The sequence below is a fragment of the Diceros bicornis genome, chromosome 6 (assembly GCF_020826845.1).
Source record: "Diceros bicornis minor isolate mBicDic1 chromosome 6, mDicBic1.mat.cur, whole genome shotgun sequence".
Classification (NCBI taxonomy): Eukaryota; Metazoa; Chordata; class Mammalia; order Perissodactyla; family Rhinocerotidae; genus Diceros; species Diceros bicornis.
In genome coordinates this window covers 13702651-13721614 of record NC_080745.1, presented here as the reverse complement: position 1 = coordinate 13721614, position 18964 = coordinate 13702651, and the positions used below count along the sequence as shown (strand labels likewise).

Here is an 18964-nt window from a genome sequence, read left to right as displayed (position 1 = left end):
ATGTAAAACACATTCTTAGCCTGTAGACAGTGAACAGATAGGCATCTGGTCAGCAGGAGTTGGTGGCCCCTGCTGTAGAGGAACAGCCTTCCCTACACACTGAGATGGCTACTAAACACCCTTCAAAAAATTTTTGCACTATTTAACTTTAAAAAATTTTGTTAAATTTACTATTTTTAAAAATTGTGGTAAAATACACATAACATAAACTTTACTATTTTTAAGCATACAGTTCAGTAGCATTAAGCATATTGGCATTGCTGTGCTATCAATGCCACCATCCATCTCCAGAGAACTTTTTTCACCTTGCAAAACTGAAACTATGTACCCATTAAGCAATAACGCCCCCCTTCTCCCTCCCAGTCTAATACTTAATTTAATTTTTATGTTGATACATCATTTAATTTTTGTTTTCATCAAAGTAGTCCATATACATACTTTTAGAAGTCAAGACAGTACTAAAAGATTTTAGTGATGCACAATAGTCTGGTACACTCACCATCCTCACCCTAATTCCTAGTTCCCAAAGGCAACTACTTGAATTCTTTGCTCTTTACCTTCACGTTTCTAAATAACATGATTATCTTGCTATTTCTTGATTTTTCAATCTTACATACTGTCTATTGACTTCCTACTAGGAAAACTGTGTTAAGTCTTGTAGGAATTGTACAAAATGTGCGTATGGTGGAAAGTCACTGCTTTATATAGGTTATCTCATTTACAAGTCTGTGAAGGGAACAGAGGCAACCCTTGTTTTTTAATAGACAAATAAATTCAGAGAAGTGACTCTCTGGTTCACACAGCTCTTTAGTGATCAAGTCAAATCCAGTCTGACTCCAAAGCCCCATTGTCTTTTCACCATGCCTCCAGGAAACAGAAAGGAAAAATCAGCAAAATTTCTTGAAAGGGCTAATAACAGTTGAGCTGGGCCTTAAGGTTGGACTGGACTTCAAATTTATCTGTTTGGTCATAGGATGTGCATAAGGAAGGTGTGAGAGAAAAGTCTGGAAAGATAGGTTAGGATTAGAACATGGACGTCTACAGTGAGAAGTTTAAATTTAGGTCGAAAGGCAGTGTGTCATCATCAAAGGTTTTTGGAAAGGGAGTATTCGAGTTAGAACCATCCTTGAGGAAGATTAAGCTAGAGATGGTGAGTAGATAAGACAGATTGGCAGTAGAAGCCTCAAGTCAAAATGGTCAATGAAAAATAGTGTCACAGAAGTTCTGGGCCTGTGATAAGGGCCTCAACTCAGGTGACTGGTGGTGAACTTTACAAGTGATGAAATGGGGGATGGTGAGAGAAAGGTAGAAATCAAAGGTGACTGGGTCACTAGAAGGCTGTTTCCCACTTCCTTCTTTTTTCTTTCTTTGCTTTACTACAGAGTGGAAGCAACATGTGTGATTTTGAACAGCACAGCAGCTAGCTTTCCTGGGCTTCCCTCACCACTGCCCCATCCAGCCCTTCCTTGCAATCCCAGATCTTCCATGCAAGACTAAACTCACTAAAATATCAGCTGTTTTTGACTTCCCACACTGCAGTGCCCTTTTAGGACTATTTTGCCAGATTCTTAGTCTTTTTGGTGGTGGCTTTTCTGCGGATGGTAGGGAGTGTCCCAGAGCCCTTTGAGAATCTTATGGAAGTTTTAGAGAGTTTATAAATCCTGAGTTAACATCTCCTGGTGTAAACGCTATACTCAGGAGAAGGGTGAAAGTTTAACTCTCTGGAAGTTACAATAAACAATTTAAGGCTTAGAAGTAAATGGAAATGCTAGTTTTTAGCAGGTAAGAATTAACCAAAGTCCAGTTAAGCCAAATTCTTTACAGCAGCCCATGAAGCTCTATCTTCTCTGATTTGGTCCCTTGCCACTGTTCTACCACAGATTCCACCACTCTTCCCACTGCCTTTTGACTCCCACTCCAGGGCCTTTGTTCTTGTTATCTTTCCCTAAATTGCTCCTTCCAGACACTCACCTCACATGCTCCCTCATCTGTCTATCTTTGTTCAAATATCACCTTCTCCTTAGCTTGTCTTAAACACCCTGGTACATACTTTTTTTGTAGTTTCTACTTCTGAAGTGTACATTGGGGACTGGAAATATTTTAGGCCAGCAGGAATTAGCCATTCCCTAAATGTACACTTCTTTTCTTAATGGTTTATACCAGCTCTAGACTAAAAGAGTGCCTCAACTCTTTTCCAAACCTGTGAATCTGGAAGTTGAAGCTGTATTTGTGCCACACAAAATTCATAATTCTGCGCTCTGTCTTCTTAAGTTTATTCTAAACCAGAAATCAATAAAAGACACTGATTTGTCAGAGTGATTTTGATGTGTTAAGCTAAACTGTTCAGCCAGAAACTGTAAACCAATGTTGGAATTGTAGGTTAGCAGATTATTTACCTCCTCTATGTTCCACAGGTGCAATGGAAACTGAAATCCACTTGTCACCTGACATAGAATTAATGCATATTCTTTTCTGCTTTTTTCCTTCTGAGCCAAGAGCTTTTGCTTCCATAATTTATGTTGGAAGCTGTGTTATAAATGCTGTTACTACAAGGAAGTTTTTGACACAAATAGCTAGCCTCCCATTTCTTTCAATAATAAGTATTCTGCCTTTTTCCTTTCTATCTTTTAAATACACATAATATGTCTTAAATTAGATAATTCAGTGCATTCTTATATTCAGGGCTGCCCTTAACAGAGGAAATGCCACGGTGCTTACCCTGAGTAAGAAAATAGCAAGTGGTGGGGACTGAGCTGGAGCTTCGGTGCCCATCCACTGGGGTAGAAGCAGCTTCTTCTCAGCTCCAGCCATTTGCCACCGCGCATATGAGCTTGGTGTCTTCTGTTTATTCAAAAGAAGCTGGAATTCCAGATTTTTGTGTGAAATCTTCAGTTTTTTAAATATTAATTTGATCTTTTGTAAACATAGTTTGGGTCAACTAAACTCTTGCTGGCAGAGGGTCGGTCACTCTTGTGCTGCCAATTAAAGTTTTAAATTCTTTTGTCTGACTCTAAAGACTTTCAACGGGAAAGTATTTTTAGGTTTTTAACAAGGTTTTGCTACACCAAGGTAACATTTTCATGGACATAAGGAGTATTTACTGTCGGACTCTACCTGGGCGCTCTGTTTGTGTGTGTACATACACGCACATGTATTGCAAGAAGTATTATGAGCTCTCAGGGAAATAATTCCAAATTTGATCCATTTTCAATATATAAAAAACCTCCTGATCTCAGATATATCAGGAAATCTTGGATTTTATAACCCTGTTGAGACTGCTCTCATCTCTTTCTAGTAAAAATAAAGCAAAAATGCTACCAGATATCTGTGATGAAGGAGTTATTAAAAAATAATTACTCAGGGGCCGGCCCGGTGATGTAGTGGTGAAGTTCATGTGTTCCACTTCGGTGGCCCAGGGTTTGCGGGTTCGGATCCTGGGCATGGACCTACACAGTGCTCATCAAGTCATGCTGAGGCGGTGTCCCAAATAGAACTAGAAGAGCTGACAACTAAGACATACAACTAAGTACTGGGGCTTTGGGGAAAAAAAAGAAAAAGAGGAAGACTGGCAATAGATCTTAGCTCAGGGCCAATCTTCCTCAAAAAAAGATAAACAAATAAAATAGAAAACCATGATTGTGGATGGTAGTTAAAAAAAAAAAAAAAGAATTTCAGTCTTCAAGGCCAACATAGGCTGGTGAAAAGGTGCTAATTAAGCACAGCCACGAGCTCCCCCTCCTCTACCTAAAACCCTAGCACATGCCTCCCTCCCCAACCTAAAACCCCAGCACATGCTCTCCCTCCCCTACCTAAAACCCCAGATTAAAAAAAAAAAATTAGTTAATCAAGTGTCTAATGCATAACAAAGTAATCAAACAAATAAAAGTACTTTTCAGAGGCATGAGTATAGAACGTGTGTAATTTAATTAAGCCATTTAAAACAGAACTAGGATGAAAAATTTGGGACTGTCACTAGTTATATGACCTTTTGAAAAAGGTCACTTTAATACCGTGCTTATCTATAAAATTAGGGTGTGACTATCACTTCACAGCATTTCAAATGAAACAAGTTATTTAAGTATTTACTGCTGAGGGTATAATCAGAACTCAGTGAAGGTTAATTTCTTTTCCATCTTAGAGGAGAATTTGATATTTGATCTTCACCCAGGTCATTTTGGTTCAACTCTCAGGGTTTTTTTTTTCCCTCATTGAGGTAACAGTGGTTTATAACATTATATAAATTTCAGGTGTACACCATCATATTTCAATTTCTGTATAGATTACATCATGTTCACCATCCAAAGTCTAATTGCCATCCGTCACGTACGCATGTGCCCTTTTACCCCTTTCACCCTCCACCTCTCCCCCCTTCCCCTCTGGTAACCACCAATCTCTTCTCTGTGTCTATGTGTGTTTGTTGTTGTTGTTTTGGTGAGGAAGATTGGCCCTGAGCTAACATCTGTTGCCAATCCCTCTTTTTGCTTGAGGAAGATTGTCCTTGAGCTAACATCTGTGCGAATCCTCCTCTATTTTTTGTATGTGGGATGCTGCCACAGCATAGCTTGATGAGCAGTGTGTAGGTCCACGCCAAGGATCTGAACCCACAAACCCCAGGCCGTGAAGAAGAGTATGCGAACTTAACCACCATGCCACTGGGCCAGCCCCAATGTTGTTGTTTTTTATCTTCTACATATGAGTGAAAGCCTACGGTATTCGTCTTTCTCTGTCTGACTTATTTCACTTAGCATAATGCCCTCAAGGTCCACCCACTTTGCCGCAACTGGCAAGATTTCATCTTTTCTTTATGGCTGAGTAGTCTTCCACTGTGTATATATACCACATCTTCTTTATCCACTTGCCCTTTGATGGGCACTTAGGTTGTTTCTAAGTCTTGACTAATATGAATAACGCTGCTATAGGGGTGCATGTATCTTTTTGAATTAGTGCTTTCATGTTCACTGGATAAATACCTAGCAGTGGAATAGGTGTATCATACCATAGTTCTATTCTTAATTTTTTGAGGAATCTCCATACCATTTTTTATAGTGGCTGTACCAGTTTACATTCTCAGCAGTGTATGAATGTTCCCTTGTCTCGACATCCTCTCCAACACTTGTTATTTCTTATCTTTTTAATAACAGCCATTCTGACAGGCATGAGGTGATATCTCATTGTAGTGTTGATTAACATTTCCTTATAATTAGTGAAGCTGAACATCTTTTCATGTGCCTGTTGGCCATCTGTACGTCTTCTTCAAAAAAATGTCAGTTCAGATCCTATGCCCATTTGGCTTGATTGTTTTTTTATTGTTGTTGAGTTGTATGAGTTCTTCATACGTTTTGGATATTGACCCCTTATTGGATACATGATTTGCAAATATCTTCTCCCAACCGGTAGGTTGCTTTTTCGTTTTGTTGATGGTTTCCTTTGCTGTGTAGAAGCTTTTAAGCTTGATACAGTCCCATTTATTTTTTGTTTCCCTGGCTTGAGGAGACATGATACTCAAAAAGACTCTGCTAAGGCTGATGCTGAAGAGTGTACTGCCTATGTTTCCTTCTAGGAGTTTTATGGTTTCAGGTCTTACATTCAAATCTTTAATCTACCTTGAGTTAATTTTTGTGTATGGTCTAAGGTCATGTTCTACTTTCATTCTTTTGCATGTGGCTGTCCAGTTTTCCCAACACCATTTATTGAAGAGTCTTTCCCTTCTCCATTGTATGTTCTTGCTTCCTCTTTTGAAGATTAGCTGTCCAAAGAAGTGTGGTTTATTTCTAAGATTTCAATTTTTTTTTTTTGTGAGGAAGATTAGCCCTGTGCTAAAATCTGCCAATCCTCCTCTTTTTTTTTATTTTTTTGCTGAGGAAGACTGGCCCTGGGCTAACATCCGTGCCCATCTTCCTCCACTTTATATGGGACGCCACCACAGCATGGCTTGCCAAGCGGTGCACGCCCGGGATCCGAACCGGCGAACCCCAGGCCGCCGCAGCAGAGCGCATGCACTTAACCGCTTGCGCCACCGGGCTGGCCCCCAGGATTTCAATTCTGTTCCATTGACCTGTATGTCTGTTTTTGTGCCAGTACCACAGTTTTGAGTACTACAGCTTTGTGGTGTATTTTGAAGTCAGAGATTGTGATGCTTCCAGCTTTGCTCTTTTTTCTCAGGAATGCTTTGGCTATTTAAGGTCTTTTGTTGATCCACATAAATTTTAGGATTCTGTGTTCAATTTCCATGAAAAATGTCACTGGGACTTGGATAGAGATTGCACTGAATCTGTAGACTGCTTTAGGAAATATGGACATTTTAGCTATGTTAATTCTTCCAATCCATGAGCACGGAATATCTTTCCATTTCTGTCATCTTCGATTTCTTTCAATAATGTTCAGTGTACAGATCTTTTACCTCTTTGCTTAAATTTATTCTTAGGTATTTTATTATTTTTGTTGCGACTGTAAATGGGACTGTATTCTTGACTTCCTTTTCTGCTATTTTGTTGTTAGTGTACGGAAACGTGACTGATTTTTGTACGTTGATTTTGTACCCTGCAACTTTACTGTACTGTATTTGTCTATTATTTCTAGCAGTTTTTTGTGGATTCTTCAGGGTTTTCTATATATAAAATCATGCTATTTGCAAATAGTGACAGTTTTACTTCCTCATTTCCATTCTGGATCCCTTTTATTTCTGTTTCTTGCTTAGTTGCTGTGGCTAAAATTTCCAGTACTATCTTACATAAGAGGGGTCAGAGTGGGCATCCTTGTCTTGTTCCTGTTCTCAAAGGGATAGCTTCCAGTTTTTCACCTGAGTGAAATGACATTCACTGACTATGATGTTAGCTGTGCGTTTCTCATATACGGGCTCTATTACGGTGAGGTACTTTCCTTTCATAATTTTATGGATGCTGTATCTTGTTAAATGCTTTCTCTGCATCTATGTTGATCATATGATTTTTATTCTTCACTTTGTTAATGTGGTGTATCATGTTGACTGATTTGTGGACGTTGAACCATCCTTCTATCCCTAGACTAAATCCCACTTGATCATAGTGTATGATCCTTTTAATGTATTGTTGTATTCGATTTGCTAATATTTTGTTGAGGAGTTTTGCATCTCTTTTCATCAGGAATATTCATTTTTTTTTTTGTAATAGTAAAAGTAATAATTTTTTTTGTGTTGTGGTTGTCTTGTTTTGCTATCAGGGTAATGTTGGTCTTAAGAGAATGAGTTAGGAAGCCTCCCCTGCTCTTCAACTTGTTGGAAGAGTTTGAGAAGCATAGGTATTAAATTTTCTTTGAATATTTGGTAGAATTCATTGGGTAAACCATCTGGTCCTGGACTTTTGTTTTTTGGGAGGTTTTTGATTACTGTTTCAATGTCTTTACTAGTGATTGGTCTTACATTAAGATTCTCTATTTCTTCTTGATTCAGCTTTGGAAGGTTGTATAATTCTAGGAAGTTATCCATTTCTTCTAGATTATCCAATTTGTTAGCATATACCTTTTCATAGTATTCTCTTATAATCTTTTGTATTTCTGTGGTATCTCTTGTAATTTCTCCTTTTCATTTCTGATTTTATTTGAACGGTCTCTCTTTTCTTCTTGGTGAGTCTAGTTAAACATTTGTCAATTTTATCTTTTCAAAGAACAAGCTCTTAGTTTCATTTATCTTTTCTATTATCTTTTTAGTCTCTATTTCATTATTTCTGCTCTGATTTTTACTATTTCCTTTTTTTCTACTGATTTTGGGCTGCGTATGTTCTTCTTTTTCCAGTTCCTTTAGGTGTATTGTTCGATTGTTGATTTGAGATTTGTTTCTTGAGGTAGGCCTATATTACTATAAACTTCTCTCTTAGTGCTGCTTTAGCTGTATCCTATAGATTTTGGTATGCTGTATTTTCATTTTCATTTGTCTCTAGGTATTTTCTGGTGTCTCCTTTGATTTCTTCATTGATCTAATACTTGTTTATTTAGTAGCATTCTGTTTAATCTCCACATATCTGTGGCTTTTCTAGTTTTCTTCTTGTAGCTGATTTCTATTTTCATACTGTTGTGGTGAGAAAAGATGCTTCATATTATTTCAGTCTTCTTATACTAAGACTTGTTTTGTGGCCTATAATATGTGACCTATCATGGAGAATGTTGCATGTGCATTTGAAAAGAACGTGTATTCTATAGTGTTTGGATGTAATATTATATATATCTATTAAGTCCATCTGGTCTAATGTGTTGTTTAAGGCCAATTCCTTATTGATCTTCTGTCTGGATGATATACCCATTGACGTAAGTGGAGTGTTAAAGTCCCTTACTATTATTGTGTTACCATCAATTTCTTCTTTTATGTTTGTTAATATTTGCTTTATGTATTTGCTTTAGGTATTTAGGTATTGTTAATATTTGCTTTATGTAATTTTGCTTTATGTATTTACCATCAATTTCTTCTTTTATGTTTGTTAATATTTGCTTTATGCATATGTTGGGTGCATAGATATTTACAAGTCTTACATCCTCTTGTTGGATTGTTCCCTTTATCATTATGTAATGCCCTTCTTTGTCTCTTGTTACAGCTTTTGTTTTAACGTCTATTTTGTCTGATGTAAGTATTGCTACTCCAGCTTTCTTTTCATTTCCATTTGCATGGAGTATCTTTTTCCATACCTTTACTTTCAGTTTGTGAGTGTCTTTAGGTCTGAAGCATGTCTCGTATATGCAGCATATAACGGGTCTTGTTTTTATGCATTCAGCCACCCTATGTCTTTTAATTGGAGCATTTAGTCCATTTACATTTCCAGTAACTATTGATAAGTATGTACTTACTGCCATTTTGTTCCTTTTTTTCTGGATGTTTTTGTAGTTCTTCTCTTCCTTTCTTCTTTTCCTGCCTTCCCTTGTAGTTTGATGGCATTCTTTAGTGTCATGATTGGGTTCCTTTCTCTTTATTTTTTGTGTATTTATCCTAGGTTTTTGGTTTGTGGTTACCATGAGGTTCATATATAATAACCTATGTAAATAGTAATTTATATTAAGTTGATGATCTCTTAAGTTTGACCTCTTACTAAAAGCCCCACACTTTTACCCTCCCCCCCTGACGTTTTATGTCAGACAGCAAGTCAGAGAGAGTGAAAGCATGAGAAGGGTTTGATGTGAGTTGCTGGCTTGAAGACAGAGAGAGCCACATGAAAAGCAAGAGAAGGAATAAATTCTGGCAATGATGAGTTATCTTTGCCGAGGACCTGGAGTCCCAGTTAAGAACCACAGCCGCAGCCAATACTTTGATTTTGGCCTACTGAGACACGGAGCTGAGGCTCTGCTGTGCTTCTGGCCACACAGCTGAGAAGAAATTAGACAGTGGCTCTCTCTAAAAGTAGGCAGACCCTGCTCTCAAGTGGAGTAGAACAGAAATGCCCCTTTCACCTGTGGTAAGTGAAAGCCTTCCTTCCTTCCCTCCTTTCTTTCTTTCTTAATTTGTTGAAGGAACTTTCTGAAATAGTTTTCAGGATTGTGTGTCCCCTTTCCTCTGTCCTTTCCCTTTGAACGGACAGAGTTTTGACTATTTTTTCAAAATTCAATGGTATTTAGTTCACCTATGTTCATAACAGCATTATTCACAGTAGCCAAAGGTGGAAGCAACTGAAGTGTCCAATGACAGATGAATGGATAAACAAAATGTGGTATATATGCACAATGGAGGATTACTCAGCCTTAAAAGGAAAGGAAATTCTGATACATGCTACAAGATGGATGAACCTTGAGGACATTATGCTAAATGCAGTAAGCCAAAACAAATACTGTACGATTCCACTTAAATGAAGTACCTAAAGTAGTCAAATTCATAAAGCTAGAAAGTAGAATGGTGGCTGCCAGCAGCTGAAGGAAGGAGAAAATGGGGAGTTGCTATTTAATGGGTACAGTTTCAGTCTTTCAAGATGAAGGAAATCTGGAGACTGGTTGCAAAACAATGTAAATATATTTAATATTACTGAATTGTACACTTAAAAAATGGTCCAGATGGTCAGTTTTATGTTATGTGTATTTTACCAAAATTAAAATACAAAATCAAAAATAAAACTGAAAATAACCATGAGGTTTCAGAGAACACTAGATTATACTGCAAAAATGTATAAAGTTTCCTCTGAAACTAGGAATAAAAAGCATACCTCCAGTGTATTAAGAGATAGCTCTCCATTCGGTAGTACCTACCTGTACATTTATACAACATGCCCGTCATAGTTCCAGCTGCTACTGTGTTGAGGTCATCTTCTGCACCTCGTGTTTTCTCAATGATGACACCAAATGCACTATAGAGCAAAGCTACAGGAGAAATGGAACTGATCAGTAATAAATAAGTGATTGAAGGTCAGTATGGCAACTATGTTTAGATAAATGTATCCTACAGACATTACTCTATAAGTATGCAAAGATACATCAAGAATGATCACTGGAACACTGATTGTAATAGCAAAAGCCTGCAACAAATAAAATGCCCACCAAGAGGGGACTGATCCAGAAAGGGACTTTCCATATAATGAAATACTATATACTCAAAACAAAAAGCAGGAAGAGTTATATTCACTTCTAAGTAAAGCAGGCACATGTGTGTATGACTCTGGATATGCAAAGAAAATGTTGGGAAAGATTTAGAAGAAACATTAACAGTAGCCACTTATGAAAAGTACCACTGGGGAGTCCCAGGAAGAATATCTTTAATTTCCACTTATATTTATAATAGCTGTATTTTGGATTTAGAAACAAAAACAAAAACACATGTGTTTCTACTATAAGAAAAATATAACAAAAAAAAATTGAGGTTTGCTTCCTCACATTTAATACTTCCTCACATGTAAATACTGTAACTCTAGCACTATTTAGTTTTGACATCTTCCCCTTAAACCACCCTTCTTCTATGCCTAATGATTCCTATTAGCCATGAATGCATTAATCCTTTTACCTACCCTTTCTCAAAATTATAGCCACTTTTGACCCTGTCAACATTACACCAAGCTCAGCCTTATAACTCCTCTATTGTAACGTTTTTATACTTCTATAAAGGCTCTTCTTCCCATTTCAACTTACTTAACTGAAGCTAAATTTGAGCAGACTATTGTGATTGATCATATTTACAATGGGAACACACAGGGTGACTGGCCATCCCAGTTTGCCCAGGAGTTAGGGTTTCCTGGAACATGCAACTTGCAGTGCTAAAACTAAGACAGACCCAGGCAGACAAGGATGGCTGGTCACTCTAGGTATATAAACCACCAAATAGGAACAAAGAAGGGTGATGTGTGTGGGGGTGGGGGCAATGGAGGCATGAGCAGCATACTGAAGCAGCCATTTACGAGGATCCCAAACGTGAATCTGACTTTTACAGTGTGAAAATGTACTGCTTCCAAATCCCATGACAAGGCTAGGATCTTACTCTGTCACAACAGAGGCTTTCCTATCTTTTCAATGAGATACCTACATTTTCCCTTACTTAATCTGTCACAATTAAAAAGATTTTCAGACTTGCAACTAAGTTACCAAGAAAACCGTAGATGTTAGGGCATAAGCGCCACAAGCAGGTTTATTATAAGTCGTGAGTAATCAAGAGTCAATCATTCATGAATAATACAATATGAAATCATCTGCTCCTGACTAAGTACTATTAAATTACTTCTTGCTTAGAAATGAAAATGTTTTCATTATCTACAAAGGCCCTACTGCAACTCTGGCAATTAAGTCTGGAAAATCTACCCAGGTAAACAGAACGCTGAACGGGCTATTAGGAAAACACAGCAAGATGGTTGGATTAATCTGTCACGTCTAACTACAGGACCTTGAACCTTTCCTAATACACAAAGCCATTTGCCTTGGACCTAAATTACCTGGATTTCATTTAGTTACAACATGATTTTTATTTGCGGTACTGCTTGGACAGTAGGGTATGTAGTGTTTAAAAAGATTTAAAACATTCAGAAATGATATTCACAATGGTATTAGCACCTGGAATTATTCTGTTATGTAGTTCATGGTCTTTTCCTAAGTAGTATCTAGACTGCTCACTAGGATGGATTTAAACATAATTTTTAATATCCTAGGACCAGAATTTTGGTTGATCAAATTGTTCAATGATATGTGTATATTCTTTCTTTGCATTAATGATTTATTATCAGATGAGATTTCTACTTACCCAGAGAACCTAGAGTATTAGCCCAAAGCGCCCCTTGCCTAGTTACCATATTCAAAATCCTAGCAGGGCAGAAAGAGAAAGAATCTGTATTTAGAATCATTATTTCTCTAGTAATTTGAAAAACTCTAATTTTAGCTATTTAAAACATATAAACACAATACTCGAAGTTTTCTTAATTTTACAACTTATCTTACTAGCTCAGAATTCAATAAGGATGGCCTTTACTTTATATAACTAGAAACGAATGTTAGGTTAAACCTCCAACATTTTCAGGCAAATGAGTAAGGAAAATTCTTATTATTGAATGTATATCAAACATATAAAGGCTTTGAATGACAGGCTGGAATGTGTTTTATACAGAAGTTTAAAGAAACTGACCTATGGAAAAAAACCATTATAATGAACAAACTAGCTTATAATTTATGTTTTTTTGAGGGGAGTATACTTCAGATATTAAGTAGAATCAAAGCATGGAGTATTATAAAATATAAAGCAGAATTAAAGATAAATACTCAATGAGAAGAAAAAAGCCATCTAACTAGACCACACAAAGAAAGCACACTCTGTGTCTGCTTCCAGACTAGAACCAAGCAGCGGAAGTGAATGCTTAGCACACTCTCAAGGAAGCAGAGTTCCGCCTTGAACCAGTGCCAGACACCACCAGAACAGCGACGGAGGCAACAGGAGGAAGAAGACAGGACATTCCTCTCCCAGCAGTGTAACACCATCACAGGAATGATTCTGTCCGGATAGCTGACTACTGCTGGAAATTATGGAATTACAATGGCAAACAGTAAAAGAACTCATTTAATTTAAGAACTCATTTAAATTAATGCTCAACAATAACAAAAATCTCTATTACTTCTAAAAAGATTATTTTAAAAAATTAGCAACGATTATGGAGAAGTATATTGTTTCTAATTAATTATGTTACATATTTACCAATATATTTTATAAGTTCAGCACACTGTTTTTTCATTTATAACAAGCTTTTAAAACTGTTAATTTTCATTATTGTATTGCTGGTGGCACTGCAAACTGGTAAAATTCTTTGGGTTGCAATTTGGCAATATACCTCCATTTATTCGGCCCTTACCTACTTCTTACTTTAATCATCTCTCAACAGTCCTTAAAGGCAAAAAGTATAGAAAGCTTACCTAAGATCACAAAACAGTAAGTAACGAAGATAGACTTGGAAACTACTATGTAGTTTCTGTCTGTCCCCAAACCCTATCTTCTTTCCATTTTTAAATGCTGTCTCCCTATCTAGAAAGATCAGAATAATTATTTTAAAAAAATGGTATAAAAGATTTTAAAAATATGACTTACAAAAAGCAAAACAATTCAACTCTGTCCAAAAAATTAATAATTATCACTGTTTTAAGGAACAAAGGTTTATGTTTTCTAGGAGACCTTCCACTTTCAAATTGGTATTTAATGTTATGACGTTGGGGATTTGTTTCAAAATAATATGGGAGCAGAGAGGAGATAGGAGGCAACTGATCTTGGTCCTGGTTGATGGTTGTTGAGGATGGGTGTTCACTGTACTTTGTCTACTTTTGTATATATTCAAAACTCTCCATAAAACAAAAAGTAAAAAAAAAATTTACTGGTGTAAGGAACAAATATTAACAATATAGACATAAAAATATTCAAGGATCTAGGCTAGTAAAGCAAGGGCAGGAATCCATACAGTAACAGGAATATGAAAAACTTGACAGGCCTTCAGGTTTTTCAAGGTCTAATTCTAGCACACCTGCTGCCATCTGCTGGCTAAGGAAGATGGAGTTTAAAGTGTCCAAAACAGGGGCCGGCCCGGTGGCACAAGCAGTTAAGTGTGCGCACTCCACTGCGGCGGCCCGGGGTTCAACGGTTGGGATCCTGGGCGGGCACCGACGCACTGCTTGTCAAGCCATGCTGTGGCGGCGTCCCATATAAAGTGGAGGAAGGTGGGCACGGATGTTAGCCCAGGGCCAGTCTTCCTCAGCAAAAAGAGGAGGATTGGCAGATGTTAGCTCAGGGCTGATCTCCTCACAAAAAAAATAAAATAAAAATAAATTAAAAAAAAAAAAAGTGTCCAAAACAAAACCATGAGCCACTGAAGAATACATACTCTGTGATTCCACTCACATAAAATATAAACACATGCAAAACTAAATAATACATTATTGGTGCCGGCCCCGCGGCTTAGTGGTTAAGTGCGCTCGCACCGATACTGGTGGCCCGGTTCGGATCCCAGGCGTGCACTGACGCACCACCTGCCGGGCCATGCTGAGGCGGTGTCCCACATACAGCAACTAGAGGGACGTGCAACTATGACATACAACTATCTACTGGGGCGGGGAAAAAAAAAAGAGGTGGATTGGCAATAGATGTTAGCACAGGGCCAGTCTTCCTCAGCAAAAAAAAAAAAAAAAAAAAAAGAGGAGGATTGGCATGGATGTTAACTCAGGGTTGATCTTCCTCGCAAAAAAAAAAAAAAAAAAAAAAAAAAAAAACATTATTTAGGGAATATCAACAGGGACCGGTCATGTTTATTTCTCAAGCAGGGTGAAGCTATACATTACATACTTTCTGACCTTTTAAATTTTACTTTCCCTTCTCTGCCAACTTCAATTTCCTAACAGAAGACTGTCTTATTCCTTCTGGAACTGCCTCTAAGTTTTAAGATTTGTTTAAATTTTCTGCAGCTTTCCATTTCAGAAATGGAAAGTGAAGTCAATAAGTTCAAGTCAAATGACATCAGTTCTAGTAATCACTCTTACATGCTTCTTATTTCTTCACTTACTACGCACATACTATGGTTTTGCATGCCCCTGGAACAATCCAAATAAGGTACTAGTAATTTAATGATTTGAAAAGCATGTTATGTAGGCCTGCAGAATGGAACAGGTGTAGCTGAGAAGTTAGGCTGGGGTAGCACAAGCTGACTGAGCGACGCTGACTGAGAGACACTGACTCAAAATCACTCCTTTTAAAAGCTTAGACTCAGTAACCTGATTCTTTAATTCCTTTTATTTTGAATAAGGAGAAAAAAAAAAAAAAAGCAACCAGAGTCAGCCCTGATGGTCTAAAGGTTAAAGTTTGGTACGCTCCTCTTCAGCGGCCCAAGTTCAGTTCCCGGGCGTGGAACTATACCACTTGTCTGTCAGTAGCCATGCTGTGGTGGTGGCTCACATAGAAGAACCAGAAGAACTTACAACTATACACAACTATGTACCGGGGCTTTGAGGGGGTAAAAGAAGAAAAAAGGAGGAAGATTGGCAACAGATATTAGCTTAGGGTGAATCTTCCCCTGCAAAAAAAAAAAAAAAAAATCCCAAAAGTATTACCAATACTCAAAACATTTGTAATCTCAAGGTTGTGCTCATCAAGCCCACAGAGTAGAGATTAATATTCAAACATCACTATACTGGATAATTACATGAGACTTACTGTACATTTCTTGGCTTGGACCAGGCCATGTTCTGGGTTTCCTTCAATCCTAGCCGTAGACCATTCACTGCTCCAAATGCAGCCCCTAGTAATTCACAATAACAATTCATCCAAATAATACAGCTTTATTTTAAAAAATAACTGCACTTCTCATTCTTTTTCATTTTTATTTAATAGGAAAAGACAAAAAAATGTAAATAATTTTTTTAAAACAAGCCCCAAAACCAATATTCTAATTGCTTTTGATTTTAAAGCACCTTTGACTACTTAGATTGAAGACACTTAAAAAAAACTATTATACCCACCTGTCATACAACATCCTCCAATGGTAAAGAAGGCCAGTTCAAATCTGCCCCGGGTTTTATTAGCTCCAGTGGGTAAAATAAACTCATCTGTATCCTAAAGGGATAATAACAAAAACCAAGCTGAGCTTCCTACAAGAAACAGTACTTGCAAAGTATTGTTTACTTTTTCGAAGTAGTATTTCACAGAACGTAAAACCTAAATTAATTAAAACTCAACTATACTTGGTCAAACAAAAATAAAATTTTCTGCAACAAAAGCAAACCCTAAATCAGAGCGAAATGAAATATACAACATATATAGTTATGCTCATTAGTTCTTAGGAGGGATTCTCCTTCAGAACTTTGCTTCTCAATATAAGTTTGATTGTATGTAATTTGTCTTACTTAATGATAAATTTAAAGCAACAGTGCAAAAGAATTTAGGAAGGACATCTCTAGATAAAGGTAAACTGAGAGCTATGAGAAGTAACATATGATAGAATACTAGCCTGGAAGGGGAAAATAACTTTCATTCTCTAGCTACTATTCATCAAGCACTATTTTACTATGTGTAAGACCAAACAATCATTAAAAAAATAAGCAGAAACTATAAAAGCACAACTGTTTGAATCAGTTACACAGGGCACGATTACCTTCTTAATAATTCTTAACTGTTTGTGGGCATATATTCCTTTGATAATCTTAGAAAGCTACAGACCCTCTTTCCAGTAAATACATACAGAAAATTTTGTATGAACCCCTTGAAGGTCATCCAAGAATCCTAGGTTGAGAAATACTACTGTAAGAGCACAATATGATTGATTTTGCTATACAATACATTTTTAAGAAGAACACATACAATACATTTTTGCAGAGCTTTCCTTACAGAAACGGTTAAAATAAATCCCCAAAGGACAGCACACACCCTTGGCAAAAAAGACTCACTAATAAGTGAACATGGCTTTAGTAAATATCGACCTTTGGTAAATGCATTCCTGATTAGGAAAACTATAGCTCTGCACTGGTTTTTGGTTTCCAGCTTGTGCCTACATTCTTACCAAAAATTGCACAAATAAATAAGCACATCTATTCTCATCACACAGAAATGGTCTGTTGGGCAATAATAAGCAAACTCTGAATAGATCCCATGTCATGATGTATTTATTATACACAGTTCTGTAAATTTTGGATGCTTCCTGACTTTTAAATTAATGACTTAGTTTTAAACTGTGCTTCCTATTTGAGGTTTTTAGAAATGCTACATGTGATTTGGTGAGGTAAATAATTATCCTTCAACCCAGAAATGGATCACTAATTACAAAGGGTGGGGGGGAAGATGGTAGTGACGAACATTAGTAAGCACAAGTGTATGTCATCACCAATTCACTCTTCAGGCAGGGTCAACCATAATAAAAACACTATAGGGTTTCAGCAAATGTATATCAATTCACACAGAGCCACTTGAAAACAATGTAATTGGTTACTTGTCATTGGGGCGTAATCTTTTCAAGGCAATAAAAATGTACTGTTTAATATAACAAAAATTTGCAAAGATTTCTGAGGGACCAAATTACATTAATTCTTTTGGGGGAAAAACCCCCCACAAAATTAAGGCTCTTAGTTTCTTTAAAAATATGATTAACAGTTTATGATGTTATAAAAGAAACTTCTGCAAGCCAAATTAACGCTGCCAGAAATAAGCACCTAACAAGGTCGATATCCAAGTATCTTAATACAATGCATGTAGGGAAGATATATTGAAAAGTTCCTCTTAAACTTGTGCTGCTGACACTGTAGGACACTAGTGTCACTAAAATAGTATCTGTACCACTGTTTGCTAATATAGAAGAGAAAGGAATCCAAGAATGGGCATCATTGTACCTGATGAAACAGAAGGCTGAGATTATGCGAAATCTTTATATTTCAACTAGATGACATTATGGATACTGGAAATATTTAAATTCTCCTTTTTTCTATACTGGATGTCCTTCTGGTCTAACAAGAGGAAGACTACTCAATATAATTTTTACTATTTCAGTCCGTATGCAAAAGTAGTGATAATACAAAAGCAATAGCAAGAGAAACCACAAATAATGCCTCAGATAAAAGTTGTTGCCAAAAATCACTATATGGTGAGTTGACAGGTACCATGTAAGATGTCTCTATCCTCCAAAAGTATGGACAAAAATGTTTCACAAAATGCAATTTTTATTAAGATGTAGTTTAATTTAGGCTTTCCATGGTTATTTATAACAAGATTGAGAAAATTTTTTCAATTCTGAAGTCCCTCTAGCATTCCAACGGAAGGTGCCACTATAAGTGTTTGTGATTAAGCAAGAAATGACAATTTTTAAAAATATTTTATGTCTAACCTTAATAAGCAGCATTACAATGTTACTGTATTTTAAAACGGAACTAGAGGACAACCTTTAAGCTTGGGTTCAACATTTAAGCAAAATACACGTGATTAGTTTTGACATTTTGATTAAACAACTGACAAGAGGACAACTTTTAAAACAAAACCAATGAACACAAAGTGTTAGATAATATTTGACAAACATTTCCTACAAAAACAACCAAGTTTTAAACTGGCAAGGTCCTAACCATCAACTTGCTTCTACTTAAACACTTCAACAAGAAATGCAGCAGTTGTCAGATATTGTTAGTGATTAAACTTTGAAATAAAACGTTTCAACCATTACTTTAAAAAAAAAAAAACCAAAACCAATTTACTGATATATAATTCATGTACCATATAATTCATCTATTTAAAGTGTAAAATTCAATGGTTTTTAGTATATGCAGATTGTACAACAAAGGTCACAATCAATTCTAGAGCATTTTCATCACCCCTAAAAGAACCCCATACCCATTAGCAGTCATTCCCCATTTACCCCCAACCCTGCACAGCTACTAATTCATCTTTTGTTTCTTCATATTTGCCAATTCCGGACATTCCATGTAAATGGAATAATACAATATGTGGTCTTTTATGACTGGCTTCTTTAATGTAGCAAAGTTTTCAAAGTTCACCTATGTTGCAGCATGTATCATTATTTCATTCCTTTTTACTGCTAAA

General features: G+C 36.7%; 1 protein-coding gene and 1 non-coding gene across 2 annotated transcripts in view; both read right to left on the bottom strand.

Annotated features, from left to right (window-relative positions):
- Positions 1-18964, bottom strand: part of LOC131406956 (mitochondrial import inner membrane translocase subunit Tim23) — a 32248-nt gene that overhangs the window by 4998 nt on the left and 8286 nt on the right. Inside the window, exons 3-6 of the mRNA XM_058542872.1 lie at positions 15907-16000; positions 15602-15686; positions 12167-12225; positions 10195-10305 (exon numbers count right to left, since the gene is read on the bottom strand). Coding sequence (XP_058398855.1) covers positions 10195-10305; positions 12167-12225; positions 15602-15686; positions 15907-16000 — 349 coding nt within the window. The remainder of the gene's footprint in view (positions 1-10194; positions 10306-12166; positions 12226-15601; positions 15687-15906; positions 16001-18964) is intronic.
- LOC131407761 (small nucleolar RNA SNORA74) lies at positions 12731-12934 on the bottom strand. The gene has a single exon (XR_009220627.1). It is a non-coding gene; the product is annotated as a small nucleolar RNA SNORA74 (small nucleolar RNA).